This window comes from Caretta caretta, chromosome 1, assembly GCF_965140235.1.
Source record: "Caretta caretta isolate rCarCar2 chromosome 1, rCarCar1.hap1, whole genome shotgun sequence".
NCBI classification, from domain to species: domain Eukaryota; kingdom Metazoa; phylum Chordata; order Testudines; family Cheloniidae; genus Caretta; species Caretta caretta.
This window is the reverse complement of record NC_134206.1, coordinates 63,402,948-63,417,759: the sequence shown is the minus strand read 5'-3', so window position 1 is coordinate 63,417,759 and position 14,812 is coordinate 63,402,948. Positions and strand designations below refer to the sequence as shown.

General features: G+C 42.7%; 1 protein-coding gene across 4 annotated transcripts in view; it reads left to right on the top strand.

Moving 5' to 3' along the window:
- The first annotated feature begins 483 nt into the window (after positions 1–483).
- DGKH (diacylglycerol kinase eta) overlaps positions 484–14,812 on the top strand; it is a 265,194-nt gene continuing 250,865 nt past the window's right edge. For 2 of the 4 annotated variants that reach the window (XM_075128734.1, XM_048851305.2), the window contains exons 1-2: positions 486–769; positions 10,080–10,250. In XM_075128734.1, coding sequence (XP_074984835.1) covers positions 713–769; positions 10,080–10,250 — 228 coding nt within the window. In that variant the 5' untranslated portion in view covers positions 486–712. Of the gene's footprint in view, positions 770–10,079; positions 10,251–14,812 lie in introns of all 4 variants that reach the window. The other 2 variants (XM_075128739.1, XM_075128731.1) reach the window with 2 other exon arrangements.

Here is a 14,812-nt window from a genome sequence, read left to right as displayed (position 1 = left end):
GGCTTTGCAAGCTCTGGGGCACGGTCCGAAGCCCGGATCCTGCCGCTACTGAAGTCAGTAGCCGAACCCCTCTTGAGCAGGGAGATGGGGAGCAGGGGTCAGGGGCCAGAGAGCAGGGGGTTAGGCTCCATGCCGGATGGCTGGAAATCCGGCGACGTATGTAGGTCACACCAGGCACCAGTTTAGCAGAGCCGAGGCGCAGTTGTCATTGTAACCAGTTACCGGGAGTCGCTAACCCAGCTCCCTGGGCTGCCAGCGTCTTTCCCCGGGGGAGTGGGCGGGGGGCTCGGTGCCATAGCGAGCTGCTCCTGCTCCAGAGCCCTAGGGTGAGCAGGGGAAGCCGCTTGCTGCAGCTCCATCTGGCTCGGATCCTGAGGCAGCAGTGACGGCAAAAGCTGCCGCTATTGGTTCAACACCATATATGGGATGACAGGCGGGTCATGTGGGCTGCGAGGCAGCTGCAGCCCCGGGTCCCTGGAGGGAGGGATCTGCGCGCCGAGTCTGTGGGAGAGAAACAGGTCGGGGGCGGAGGAGGCTGAGTGAAAAGAGACGGGTGAAGGAGGAGGGCGGGAGCGCGGTGCACGGGGGAAGAGAGAACAGCAAAGCTGGTTAATTGCCACAACCTGCAGCAGGAGAAGCAGCAGCCGCCGGCGGTGCCCTGTCTTCCCCGCTCTCCCCAGCCTGGCGGGGGAGAGCCCTGCTGTGGGGGGTGATGGAGCAGCATGGGCACCCTTCCTATAGTACCCGCAGCCCTGCCTGGGAGGAACTGGTAGGTACATGCACGCTCGGCACTGCACAGGCATTTCCTATTCGCCTGCCTGCCGCTATTGTTTAGCCAAGGGTTTGTGTTGTCCTCGTTCCTCCTTATCAGTTTCCCCTTCACTTCTTCCTACTCACCAGAGCTCTTCTGCGGTCTCTCTCTCTCCCCGCTATTATTAGCGTCCCTAAATGTCTGTCTGGTTTGTTCTTGGTCTTGTCTTCCGTGCGAAGTGGAGTTATTTTGCTGTTCTAGTTTCATTGGTTTGGTGGAATTCCTGGGCTCAGCTCGGAAGGCTAGTGCACAACTTTACTGGAGGGGGAAGGAAATAAGATGATCCCCTTAGTATTAAACAGTCTTTTTTTTTTTCAGGGAAGGACCGAGGGGAGTAACATTAAATGGGAAATCAGTTTTCTGATATGGGGGGTTATGTCCCGAAAACAATCTGAAGCTCTCCACCTATTTCAAAGGAAGATCATTCCTCTAATCGAAATAGTCCTGTTTATGTCGTTGGTTTAACTATTCTCTTAGCAAAACATTAGGAGGGATGGGGCCTTTCCTTGCTGACGGCAGATTTATTTGGGTAAACATGAAATGAGGATATGACACAAACTTGAAGAAAGCTGCTGAGGGGGGGCATGTCAGTTTGTTTAGGCAAACCCTAGTCTCCCCTTTAAGTCAAAGGAAATCATGTCACCTATGTAGCCACTAGATTATATCAATTTTCCCTCTGAAATGTTACCAGATTCCGTTGCTGAGCCTTTCTGTATTGTGCAAATACACACACACACAGTGCAGTGAAGGATAAAAATAGCCTGTGGGTAAGTCACTTGTGGGATTTAATACGATCTCAGGCTGTTTTCTCTCTGACATACTGACCTGATACTGTACCTGAAATGGATGAAATACAAGGTTATGTTGAATCTGATTATGAGTTTGTCTGAAGGGTTGTGTGATTTCTTTCCAAGCTGAAGTGTCAGTTCAGTGCTCTCCTCTCCCCTGCTTGCTGTCTCCACCGCTCAGGGTTTAGCTTCACCCCCACCTACACGTGCAAATTTCACTTTGTTTTATTGTCAGTTTTGTACAGATGGTCCAGGATAAGACTCTTTTGGCTGGTTGTTTCTGCATTTGCATTTTCAAGAGTGTAGTAGTCTTACACTGTATCTCTTTGAAGACACCCATAGTGAATTAAATTCAAATCCTAACAGTTAAGATCAATGTTCCCTCTAATTTTTGACAGACTCTGTGCACAAAAAATTTCTTCTTTGCAAATTTTTGACAGGCTGAGTGCACAAAAAATTTCTTCTGTGCAAATTTTTGTGCGCATGGTGTTTCACTGTGTGTAGGGTTTAGGATCTGTGTGCATGTGCACCCATGTACAGCTTAGAGGGAAAAGTGGTTAAGACTCGTCAACCTTACCTTTGTTCAGTTTCTCTATAGTTCTTTGCCCTTAACTCCTGGATGTTTTTGGTCTGTATTGTTTGAAAGTTCAGTGCCCCCACCCATTCCTACACAGAGTTCCCAAATCCTACTTGAGAAGCAGCTTTGATAGAGAAAACAGCTGCACTCATTTTTCAATAACATGTTGCTGATACCGAAACGATTAAATAAATGTGAAAGGAAGCCTTCCTAAGAGATTAGATACTGTGGGAGGAAAACGGCAAATCTGATTCCCATTTAATGTTACTTTATTAAACTGAAGTATTTACATTGAAGGCCACTGTCTAAAACTCAGCCGAAACTCAGAACACAAAGCAAATTCAGTCCTACAGGTTGGAAATCCTAGCATCATTTCTGGCTGAACGATTGAGGCACATTTCCTTCCTTCACACATGCAGTTGCTTTGACTAAACAAGAAACAAATCTGCTCTCAATCACCCCCTCATAGTGGACAAGATTTGTCCCGGTACCTCTAGTTAACATTTAATGTCTGCATTATCAGAGCAAAAAAATGAATGCCGTTTTAAAGTTACCTGCTTTAGTGATGCTCCTAGCAAAACTGTAACCTCTGTTAGAACAAAACGTATGTTTTTTTTGTTTGTTTGTTTTAGCCGGTTGCATCTTTACAGCAAGAGCCACATCACTATTATTTCAGTTGACTTTTTATTTAAGAAACAAAATAATTTCATAGAGGAAACTGCAGCAGGGAAAATTAGGAAGTGCACAGACCCTGAAAAACCATAGAGAGGGACAAACGTTATAGGGGAAGCTACTCCACTTATTGCAGTTTCCAGATCGGTGTATATTAATTACCCATTCAAGTTGTCCACAGTTACATGGAATGGCTATTCCTATAATAATTCTCTGTAAACTAACAAAAATGGGTGTGGAACGGAAAACACAAGTTCACCTGCTTCTAAAATCTGGGCTATACATGTGTAAAATTTCAAAGTTCCATGCAATTATTTTCTGCATTTAGGGCACACTTTTACAAGGGGAAAACTCCCACTGACTTCAGCCAGAGCTGGATCAGGCCCTTAGTAATTTCAAATATGTAGAAATAATACATAAGATTGTGAAGCCCAGTCCTCATACAGAGATTCAATAGTTTTGTCTGTGTTAGGCTTGAAGGATCAGCCAATTTTTGTGTGTATTAGAAATATATACAATGTGTGGTATACCTGGTTGGTAACACTTTTAAGAGTCTAGACTCAGTTATTGACTCTTAATGCTGGCCACCTATGGTGTGGATTTGCTCTTCTGTCTGATCATTCTCATGGGACATAAGAGCCGGTACTTTTCAAAATAATCCCTTTGTCTTGGCTAATATTGCCTTTTTCATGATATTCTATAGCTGTTCATCTAGAAATATACTGATAAGCTTTTGTAGCCTGTACTTATGGAGCAACCTCAGTCACCACTGAAATACAGCCACCACTATGATAAAATTTCTGTAGCCATTCTGCTCAACAACAGTATACAGATGTATTGTTATATTTTGCTTTGCCTTTATTATTAAGGAGGTCATGTGAAGAATAACAGAATTCGGACAGGCAGTGCATAATCACCTGAAATTTATTTGCTCAGGATACCAAGTCCACTTAAACAATTGTACTTAGCACTTATATACAAACAGTAATCCTCACAATTAGAAATGGTTTAATATTTAATAATGAGATGAACAATGCTTTATTAATCTAATTGCATTATTTGACCAGCTCCTCTCAGAACAACCTGTGAGGTGCATGAATATTATCCCCACTTTACATATGGAAAACTGTGCCAGAAAGGTGCAGTAACTTGCCCAAAATCACGAGAATCAACATGAGAGCTGGAACTCTTTGCTCATGTTTCTGTGATCAAATCTTCTTTTTTCTCACAGTAAATTATAATATCTAATGCTGTTGTAAATGGGTTTCAGTCATGCTGTTACTATTGACAATATTAAAAGTGGTACAGCTAAAATCTTTTTTTTTTAAAGATGATTTGTCCAGCACTTTGGGGTTCTTTGAGTATGAAAGGGCAGAACTTCAGCTGGTAAAAACTGTCATAACAGCATTGACTTCAATGGGACTATGCTAGATTTCACCACTTGAGGATCTGCACTGAAGTATTCACCTTTTACTTTACTCTTTCCACCAGTCTTCATCTGCTTTAATTCTGATTAAAATGTTTACAACTATTTAAAATAGTATGAAATGTTAAACAGAAAGCAAGAATAAAAACATATCCAAATATTATATAATACCTGCTATGTAAGTACATATAAATGTCTCACCTATGTGACCATGAACCAAATTTAACTCACAGCAAAGTGCCCCTTTAGTGTTACCATTGTTCTACTGTAGTTAACAGTCAAATTCACTGGTGGCTATAACATGATGTATAAATCTCAACTTGGGAGAGAATTTCTTATACCAAATCTGACTTAAATTAGTGTGATTAAGTTATAAGATAAAGTATAATAACAAAGGTATAATTGTAGTAGTTTAGCAAGATGAGAGCCTGAACCTGCTGTCCTCAATGAGGAAAATATCATTGTCAGTTTTGCCTGTGTAAGGACTGTGGCCCTGATTATATCGATTAGCACCTCTCTAAAGTAGAACCTGTAGAAACATTGACATTTTATAAATTGACTCTGTACAGGCACAATAGGTATTTTTACAATAAGAACTTTTTACATTTATATAAATGAACAGTTCAGGGTGATTTAGCACTTACACAACTTTCTTCACCTTCAAAGCACTCTACAAACATTAACTAATTGCAGAATATAGAGCATATTCTCACACAAACTTCCATTAAAAACTCTGAAGAAACCATATTATGAATGATCTGTAATTATGGGCCATATCCAGCCACTTGGACAGATCTAGACTGTTGCTACTAAGATAATCAAATATTAGCACAGAACACCCCCCAACAATGTAGCTCTTTTCCCCAGCATTCCAATTTTGTAAAGCTGAAATCTGCATTAGGAGATAAAAATAATTCTTTTGGGGATGGCCATGGCCCTGTTCACAACTGAAGGCCTGTGGCTACTAGGGAAGAGTCTTGCATTGGCTCTGAAGAGTGAAGGATGGCAGTGGGGACAGCCCTGAGGAGGAATTATGAGATCCATATTTAAACATATCTGGCAATTCCTACACAGTACAAGGAGCATCTAGGACTATTGCTCAAGCTCACAGGGTGATGTAGCAGCCACTGGGGAGCTACACTGTATTCCTGCATACTGGCTGTTTTCCTAGTCCTCCTGCACTTCATCCAATTACTTGGGGTTTCATAAATTCATAGCATTTTAAGGCCAGGAGGGACCATTAGATCATCTAATTGGATCTCCTGTTTTCACAGGCCATTACATTTCATCAGGTTACCGAGCATTGAGCCCAATAACTTGTGTTTGGCTAAAGCATAATTTCCAGAAAGGCATCCAGTCTTGATTTCAAGACATTGAGATGGAGAATCCACTACTTCCCTTGGTAGCCAGTGGTTAATCACCCTCACTGTTAAAAATGTGTGCCTTATTTCTAATTTGAATTTGTCTGGCTTCATCTTCCTGCCATTGGCTCTTATTATGTCTTTCTCTAATGGGTTAAAAAGAAGGTACTTAGACACTGTAATCAATGCTCTAATAAATTTGTTAGTCTCTAAGGTGCCACAAGTACTCCTGTTCTTTTTGTAATCAAATAATCTCTCAATCTTCTTTTTGATACGCTCAACAGATTGAGCTCCTTAAATCTCTCCCTAAAAGGCATTTTCACCAACCCCACATCCTTTTTTCTGTCCCTTTCTCATTTTTTCAACATCCTTTAATATGTGGACACCAGAACTGGATGTAGTATTCCTGTATCAGTCTCACCAATCACATATATAGAGCTAACACCTTCCTGCTCCACCTCACTATTCCCCTGTTTATACATTCAATCCTTGCATGAGCCATTTTTGCCACAACATCACACTAGGCACTTATGTTCAGTTGCTTGTCCAGTATGACCCCTAAATCCTTTTCAGAGTCACTGTTTTGCAGAGTATAGTCTCCATTTGTTCTGTAGGTATGGATTGCATTTCTTGTTCCTAGATGTATTACTTTGCATTTGGCTGGCTGCAAGAAACTGTTAGCAGTCTAGTTAAATGTGTAGTTCCCTTGGAGGTGGTCTAGGGTCCACTACTCACAGGTTCTAGATATGTGACAGAAATCAGGGGTTTTAACTTAAAATATTTAATATTGTAAGTTTAATATTTAATATGGTAAAACATATTTAAAATCAATTGCTACATGATCTAATATTTTATCAAATTACTCACTGACTCTCCAAAAAGTAAAACTGGTTTGAAAAAGAAAATTAGATGAGTATTCTGATCTGGAAAATACTGATACTATTCATTTAAAAATGTAAAAATTCCAATGTGAGGTCTTGAACCTGGAAACATTTACACACATGGTTAACTTTAAGCACCTAAGTATTTGCAGGATCAGGGTCTACATTACATGCAACTATTAATGCTGCTTTAGAAAAAAAAAAAAAATCTAGGGCCTGCTCTTCCAAACACTTATGCAGGTGAGTAACTATACCCAATTGTGTAATCCCATTGAGTTATAACATACAACCTCAGAATTCTACACTTAGTTAATATGCAACCTGGTAACATGCTTGGTGTCTTAATGTGCCTTTTTTCCTGTCATGTCCTGGCTCTTTGTAGACACTGATCTTGCAGTGGTGCAACACATGGGAACAGAAGTCCATTTGTAAACTCTTTGTAGCAAGAAATGTCATTTATTTTTGGTTCTGTACAGCACTCAGCACAATGGGGCCCTAAATCTGTAATACAAAGAAATAATAATATTCATATACACAAATATTTGCAGGATCAGGCTCCATACTAGCAAATATGGGACCAAAGCCTGTCCACCTTACTCACATGTGTTGTGTTGTCCCAATAACTTCAGTGTAGTGCTCACCAGTGTGAGATATTCCATTGACTTAAATTCAACAATTCACAGTGGTAAGCAAGTGTTTATAAGATCAGGATATAGCTGCATGTGAGGTCACATTAGTATCTGAATATTAACCAAACATACACAAATATTCAGTTTGAATACACATTCCTAAAGTATACTCAAGTATTTGTAAATGAGTCAGGATCTGTTGCAGTTTGTCATCTCATTATCATAGGCTTATAGAAAAGGAGACTCATAAGTTCCCCTTTGGAGAAGAATTAAACATGGGCATATTCATTCATTAGCTTCTTTTGTTACCCACAATCAAAGGCAATTAAGCTAGGATGAAAAGTGCTGTATTACAGGCAGTTATCATATCTGTGGTGTGGTACTTATGGCAGGATTTGGCCCCTAAAGATAACTGTTCCAACGAATGACACAGAAAATAATGGGCAAATTCCTTTAGAATATTTCCAGTAGAGTAAGGCACTATTTAACATGAGCAAGGGTGGCAGAATCTGACTTTAAGTGTCTGACATAACAACATGAAACCAAGGCCCCGATCCTGCAAAGATTTATGCAGTCCTTAATTTCCCATACTGTGAAATCAGTGGGACTCCTCACAGTATGTGAAATTAAGGACATGAATAAGTGTCTGTAGGAGCGGGACCTAAACTATGGTTTCCATTTTGTTCCTGTAACATATCAGGGATTTCAGATTCCTTTCTAAATGAATGGAATTGTGGATGGAATATGCAGTTCTTTGCCTTATGTTAAATACACACACACAGACAAACATTTGTGTTTTTCTTAAATGTTTCTGGGATAAAATACTTATCCATAAACACTGATTATAAACCAACAGACCACAAGAATGATTTTTTTTTTTAAAAAGATTCTCCCAGCTGAAACACTTTTGCAGTGTGTCACGAAAGTTTGAGCTGCAGAACATGAGACTAAAAAAGTGACAATAAGCAAAAGATGCAAATGGAGAAAACAACAAATATGGTCATTAGGGACATGCACAGACAATAGGAGAAAGTAACTGTAAACCTGTCCTTGCAGATGTGTAATATTTCAGACATGTGGGAGAAAACCAAAAGATACTAGTGGTGTCCTGTTATTTATTGTTTGTATTGTGGCAGCAGTTAGAAGCCCTAATCATGGGCCAGGACCTCATGGTGCTAGGAACTGAACAAAGAACAAAAAGTTTCTTCCCCAAACAGCTTACAAGCTAAGGTTCAAACTTTAAACTGACCCAACGCAACAAAGGTCTTTCTCATCTAGAGCAAAGTACTATCTTATTTGTAAAGGCTTTCTACATACACGTAACCCAATCCCAAGCAATGTTTTATACCTCAAAAAGGGAGAAAAAACAAAAAAAAACTCCATAAAGTCCACTAGTGACTTTGCTATTGCTAATTGATATTACATTGAAGGGGCTCAGATTCTACAGAGACAGGTGATAGTATAAATCCTTGGGACAGGTCTATGTTACACTATAAAATTATATCAACATGACTATGTTGGTGGGAGTGTGATTTAAAAAACCTATATATTTATAGAATTATAAACCCTACTGCGTATGGTGTTATACCAGTATAAAGGTGCTTTATGCTGGGATACATTATTATGCTTCCTGAACCACAAGAAGTTATACCTGTACAAAGCACTTTTATTGTGATACACACTAGAGGAAGTCTGCAGCTTTAAAGAAGCAAAACTTTGTAATGTAGATAAGCCCTCAGATAGAGTGTTTCTTATTGCTAGGCATGCTGGTCGCACTACCACTGGGGTTGTTAACTTTGTCTTCACTACAATAAAGGTGTATTGTTGTTTTTTAAATCTAGAGACAACTCTCTTAATGTAAACTCCTAGTGGAGACAAGGGCCACGGCATTTTTCACCTCAGTGTAGCTAGTTGGAGTTAACACTACACCTCCCACGTGGGGTCTACCTCTACTAGCTACATGGAGAACTCTCTAGGATTTTTACATCCAGATTAAAAAGTTTGGTGGTGCAATGAAGACACAGCCATTGACTTCTAGGGGAACTGACTAGACTTCTTACCAGCAGTGGTGCTGGAACTGGGGGTGCAGCAAGCTTGAAGTAGTAATAACAAACACCACGTGCATGGTTTCCACCTCCGGCACCCCTGCTTGGCAGCGGCTCAGCATCCCCACACAGCGGTCAGAGTGCGGCTGCGAGAGTAAAGTCAGCAGCTGAGACTCCAGCAGCAAACCACAAAGCCCCTGCGCTTGCCGTGGTGGGACCGGCCCGCGTTTGGGGGGCGGGGGGGCATGCACTCGTCCTGCACGCCCCCAGCCTGGAGCGCCCAGCGGCCAGGCACGCCGTGGCTCCTACGGCTGCCCCCCCTTGGGCCATAGGTCCCTTTGTACAGCCAAGCAGCGCGGAAAGTTGCACAGAGGGCGGCTGGGCAGCGAGCAGGGGAGGGGAACACGCAGCCCCCCGCAGCGGCTCAGGCGCCGGCCAGACTGAGGCGCGGGGCCCCGGCGGGATCGATGCCCCCCACCCCAGCTCCGACCTGCGGCAGCGTCGTGGGCTGGATCCTGAGCGCCCCGGGGGCGCGATCCAGCCTGTTGCTCTGAGGCCCGGGGCTGTGCGGCGGCGCAGGAGGAGCCGGCTCAGTGGGGAGCGTGTCCCCCGCCGCTTTCCCGGGGCGCAGCGGCCGCCCCCCCACTCAGGCGGGAGCCGGTAGCGCGGCCCTGCCGCGGTCGCGGAGCGCTGGGGGGAGGGCGGCGGAAGATGGCGGCCGAGCGGGCCGCTCCTCCAGCGCTGGCTGCGGGCTCCTCCTCGGCTTGTCCCCGCCGCCGCCTCCGCTTCCTCCTCCTCCTCCGCCCCCCTCCTGCGCCGCCTCCTGCCCGGGGAGGGGAGCGGCAGCGGCAGCCCGGGCTGAGCGGAACTCGTGTGTTTCTCTCGGCAGGAGTCCGAGAAGATGGCCGGGGCCGAGGCGAGGATGAGCGGGGCCGGGATCCAGCAGCAGCCCCAGCCCCCGGCGGCGGCGGGAGACGAGTCCTCGGACAGCGAGGGGGAGCACGAGGGCCCCCAGAAACTCATCCGGAAAGTGTCCACCTCGGGCCAGATCCGCAGCAAGGTAAGAGCCGCGCCGGGCGGGATGGTCCCCGGCACACCCGGGGAGCTTCTGCCTGCTGGAGCCCGAGAGGCTGCCGCGTGCCTCCCCAGCCCCTGGGGTCTCCTCCTGCCTCCCCCGAGCTGGGGCGCCCGCCTCTGTCCCCGCCTGCAGGGGGGGCTGAGCGACCGGGCTCGGTGCGAGCCGCTTGCAAAGCTCGCAGCCCGCCTGCTGCGTCCCGGGCAGAGAGGGGCAGCATCCGTCCCGCCAGCCCAGCGCCTCTTCCTTGGCCGAAGCCCAGCCCTGGAGCTTTCTCCATTCACTCTCCATTGCATGCCCCTCGGGCTCCCAGCTGGGCGGCCTCAGCGCTGGGAGAACGCCAGGCGGGGCTGGGTCCAGTGTGTGCCCCAGCTCGTGGGGAGCTCTCTAGCCCCAGTGACCAGCTCCTTACCTACGGCCAAGTACAGGCACAAGTTTTTGAAGCCCCCAAGGGCACGTACGATTCCTCTTTGAAAGCAGGAGAGCTGCGAAGGAAACATGATTTCCGTTTGAAACCCACGCTGGAAATATGGAAGGAAACGTCTATCCATTCCTCCGGTTAGGCGTGAATACGTAAAAATAGTTGCCAAAAGTTCATGTTAATGCCTAAAGGAAAGTTTTCTGGCTGGCTCGGGGCTTTGAAGTCACCCAGGTGGGAATTGCTTACATTACTTTAAAAAGAAAAGGAGTACTTGTGGCACCTTAGAGACTCTAAGGTGCCACAAGTACTCCTTTTCTTTTTGCGGATACAGACTAACACGGCTGCTAGTCTGAAACCTTACATTACTTTCTCATTCTTATCGACTTCACACCTTTCCTGTAAAACTAATGCAGATAAGATTGCTCTTGAGGCTCTAAATAACCAAAAAGAAAAGGAGTACTTGTGGCACCTTAGAGACTAACCAATTTATTTGAGCATGAGCTTTCGTGAGCTACAGCATACATCTGATGAAGTGAGCTGTAGCTCACGAAAGCTCATGCTCAAATAAATTGGTTAGTCTCTAAGGTGCCACAAGTACTCCTTTTCTTTTTGCGAATACAGACTAACACCGCTGTTCCTCTGAAACCTCTAAATAACCAGTGCTAAATACTTAAGAGGCTCTCAAAACACTTTACAAACTATGCCCTGATCCTGCAACTGGATCAGTACAGAGAAACTCTGCCTGCCCAATGCCCCATTGAAGTTAATGTTTCTATGGATGTAGTGAAGTCAGTAAAGACATTGTACTACTAAGCAATTATAAAATCAGTTTTTAGGGGCAAAATGACTCTGCATGCCCACATAGTCTATACAACAGGTAGTTTGAGGATCAGCGGCAGAATATGGATTTCACTTAAGTAAAAGATTAAGTGCAGCCACCTCCAGGTGAAAAGCATTAACTGTTTAACAGCATAGAGTAACACTATACAACAGTTTAGGGTAGGAAGAAATCTTACTCAGAAATCCCCTGCTAAGAAGATAGGGTGACATTCCAGTGCTACTCAAAGTGGTGGTTTGTGGACTTGTGACGGTCCACGAGCCATCGGCTGCCGGTCTGCGCGCACATTGGGGGGAAAAAATTGCTAGTCCCCCACATCAGATAGCTTGAGAAGCACTGTGACATTCCCTTTTGGTTACTAAAAGTCAGTTTTACTATTACATATCTGTACTTTCCCCATTGGGGGAAATTCTTGTAGCAAAGCATTACTTAAAATTTGTTTTTGACAAATATTGCATATTCTTTAAACTTAAAACCATATAAAAAAAATTCAGTCTTGACATCTCTTGTATGTGACTATCTTCAAAATATTTAAAAAGTAACAATGTGTGACACTTCTTTTTAATATAGCAATGTTAGGTGTGTTTGTTAATTTTCAAGCATCTCTGAAAAGGTTTATAATCACATAAAGAGATGTTATGGAGTATATGAATGTGATAGAATCAGTTCTATGAGAAATAAGATTCCACAAGTCTCCTGTTGTCTTGTATGCTAAAAAGACACCCAATGAATTGACGCTTTTACTTAACTTAGTTTTCATCTTTTGTTCCTTTTTTTGTTTGTTTGTTTTGTTTTGTGTGTGTGAATCAGAGTTGTATAGGAAGAACTAACTACAGATTTAACTGTTGTGCAGTGTGCGTTCAGGAAATCTAGATTCTTGCTTTATCAGTTACAACTCACAGTATGCAAACCAGAATATAAATAACTCTCTTCACCTAGTTAAAAGTGATATACCTTTGTTAAAGAAAAGAGATGTAATAAATACTTCACTAGCACTTTATCTTATAACTCATGATGCATTATTTAAAAGTAGCTATATTTAGACAGACAACTCCCATTTAGTTTAAGGGTGTTGTATGTTTGATATTGTAGTGGTTGGTGGTGATCAGTGGTTATGTGAAACCACTGGAGCAAAGAACACCAAGGAACTGCTCTTTGACGCAGCTAGTCCCTTTCATTGAAATTAGATTTGTTAAGATTCACTTACTCAGTGAGTGTGTTTGTAGGCCAAGGTTTTACTTAAATGGATTGGGTTCCTCTGACAGCTAAGAATAGACTTTTGAAAGAGACCCAAAGAGGTATACTACATTTATTGCTCAAGTTTGTGGGGCAGTATAGTTTTACACTGCTATTTTTCTCAAGTGGTTGTTTACATACTTTCTTGAAACATTTCTGCCGCTTGTATTGATTCTTTAGCTTAGAATGCAGAAGCCTCTGCTGGTAATTGTTTTAGTTTAGGATGACTTTATTTTTAGATGTTTTGGTACAGTTGATCACTGGTGAAAACTCCATCTGCAAAGAACCACCATATGGTAATCATTCAGTAGTGGATTTTTTTAATGTTGTGTATATCATAGCATTAATCAAATATGTTTATCTTAATAGGATTGCCTGTCTTGCTCCTTTCATAAATATATATTTTGTCATTTCTAAAACTGGCAGTGCTCAAAGTTAACTGCTAAACTTCAGCTCTTCTCCTGAATTAAATACAAAAAGCTTGTTTACTTGACTAAAAAAGAATAATGAAATGGGAAATGAAGAGAGAGAGAACTGCCTTTGAAGATCACATTAGACTGATCAGTTATGCATTGCTCCTCAACTAAGACTTCTGCTTCAGCATTATTTACTGAAGGTCCAGTTTTGCCCCACTTACTTATGTGGAGTAGCAGTTGTCTCCACAGGTTTCAGTGGTATTATTTTTGCCGTACGTTACTACTCAACATGTGTAAGAGTGACAGGATCAGATCTTTAAGTAACTTAGCTGTTTTATTTGGATGTGAATTTAGTAACGTTATATTACGCGTGGGTTCAGCTCAGATGGCTAAGTTTCAAGCTTAACAAAAAAAACTACCTGTCCACACTCTAAGGGCATGTCCATGGTACAAATACAACCATTGTCCATATCAAAATTCTGTCAGTGAATCTTAATTATCCTCTGTACCCTCCAGAAGGCTGGAAGGCAAACAAATTTGGGCTCTGACAAACTGAGGTGGAGGGAGCAAGTTGTGAAGGTGAAGACTGAAAATATCCTTCGAAAAAGCATCTTCTTTTAAACCTGAGAGCTGTTTGCTTAAGCACCTTGCTGTTTTCCACTGCCAGGGTAACATGCAAAGAGATAGAAAGTCTATAAGGTATCCAGAACCTAAATCATTTAGTGCTCTTATAAGTTAAAATCAGAATCTTTAAACCTTACCCTGGAAGCTGCTGCTTACTATGGTGCACAGGTGTAATATAGTCTCTGCAGAAAATGCCACTAAATAAACAGTTTGCCACATTCTGTATCATCTGAAGTTTGAGAGGTCTTCAGCTGCAGTCCCAAATAGAGGGCATTGCAATAAATTCATAAGTAACTTGAGTTCCCCCACTTTTTTTCCCTCACTGTGAATGAGGAAGTACACATTTAATATTTAAAATGTTGCTCACTGGGATAACCTTATAAAATAAACATCTCCTTTTCATGAGGGCTGTTGAGAAACAGCATTCATACAGTTTTATAGCTACATGCTCAGTGCTGTACCAACAATATTATATGCAAGACAATTAACCTAAAATAGCAGAAAACACTCTGCAGTCCAAAGGCCAAACTCTGTCCTTATTTACACTAAAATGTGGCTTATTATTTCAGTTCCTTTCAAGATGATAGTTCAAAAGTTTCTTCAAAGTAGACAGTACCTACTTAAACAGAACAGGTAGCTTATTCCAGCTGTTTGGGGCAGCAGTTCCAAAAGTCTGCCTATCATATTCAGTTTGGTTCTAGTCACTTTAAAATGCAACTGGGTTTAGTGAAGAGCAAACTACAATCTAAGAAAACTGCCTTGTTTCAGTTCTTAGGAATTGAAGCCTATCTGGGAAAAGAGGTTTCAATTTAGAGCTGGTACATTTTTAAAAAGTTTGCTTGTCTCAGGGAAATGGTCCCTGAAACACTATGAAGCAGATTAGATAGATGAGTGTAGTTACAAGTTCTGCTCCTCATTGACCAAGTGGGTATCTTCCGTAGCTGACCTTGCTCCTCAGATGTGTGGTTGTTTTTCCAACCTCTGGTTTATTGTGGGATGAGGCAGATGTACT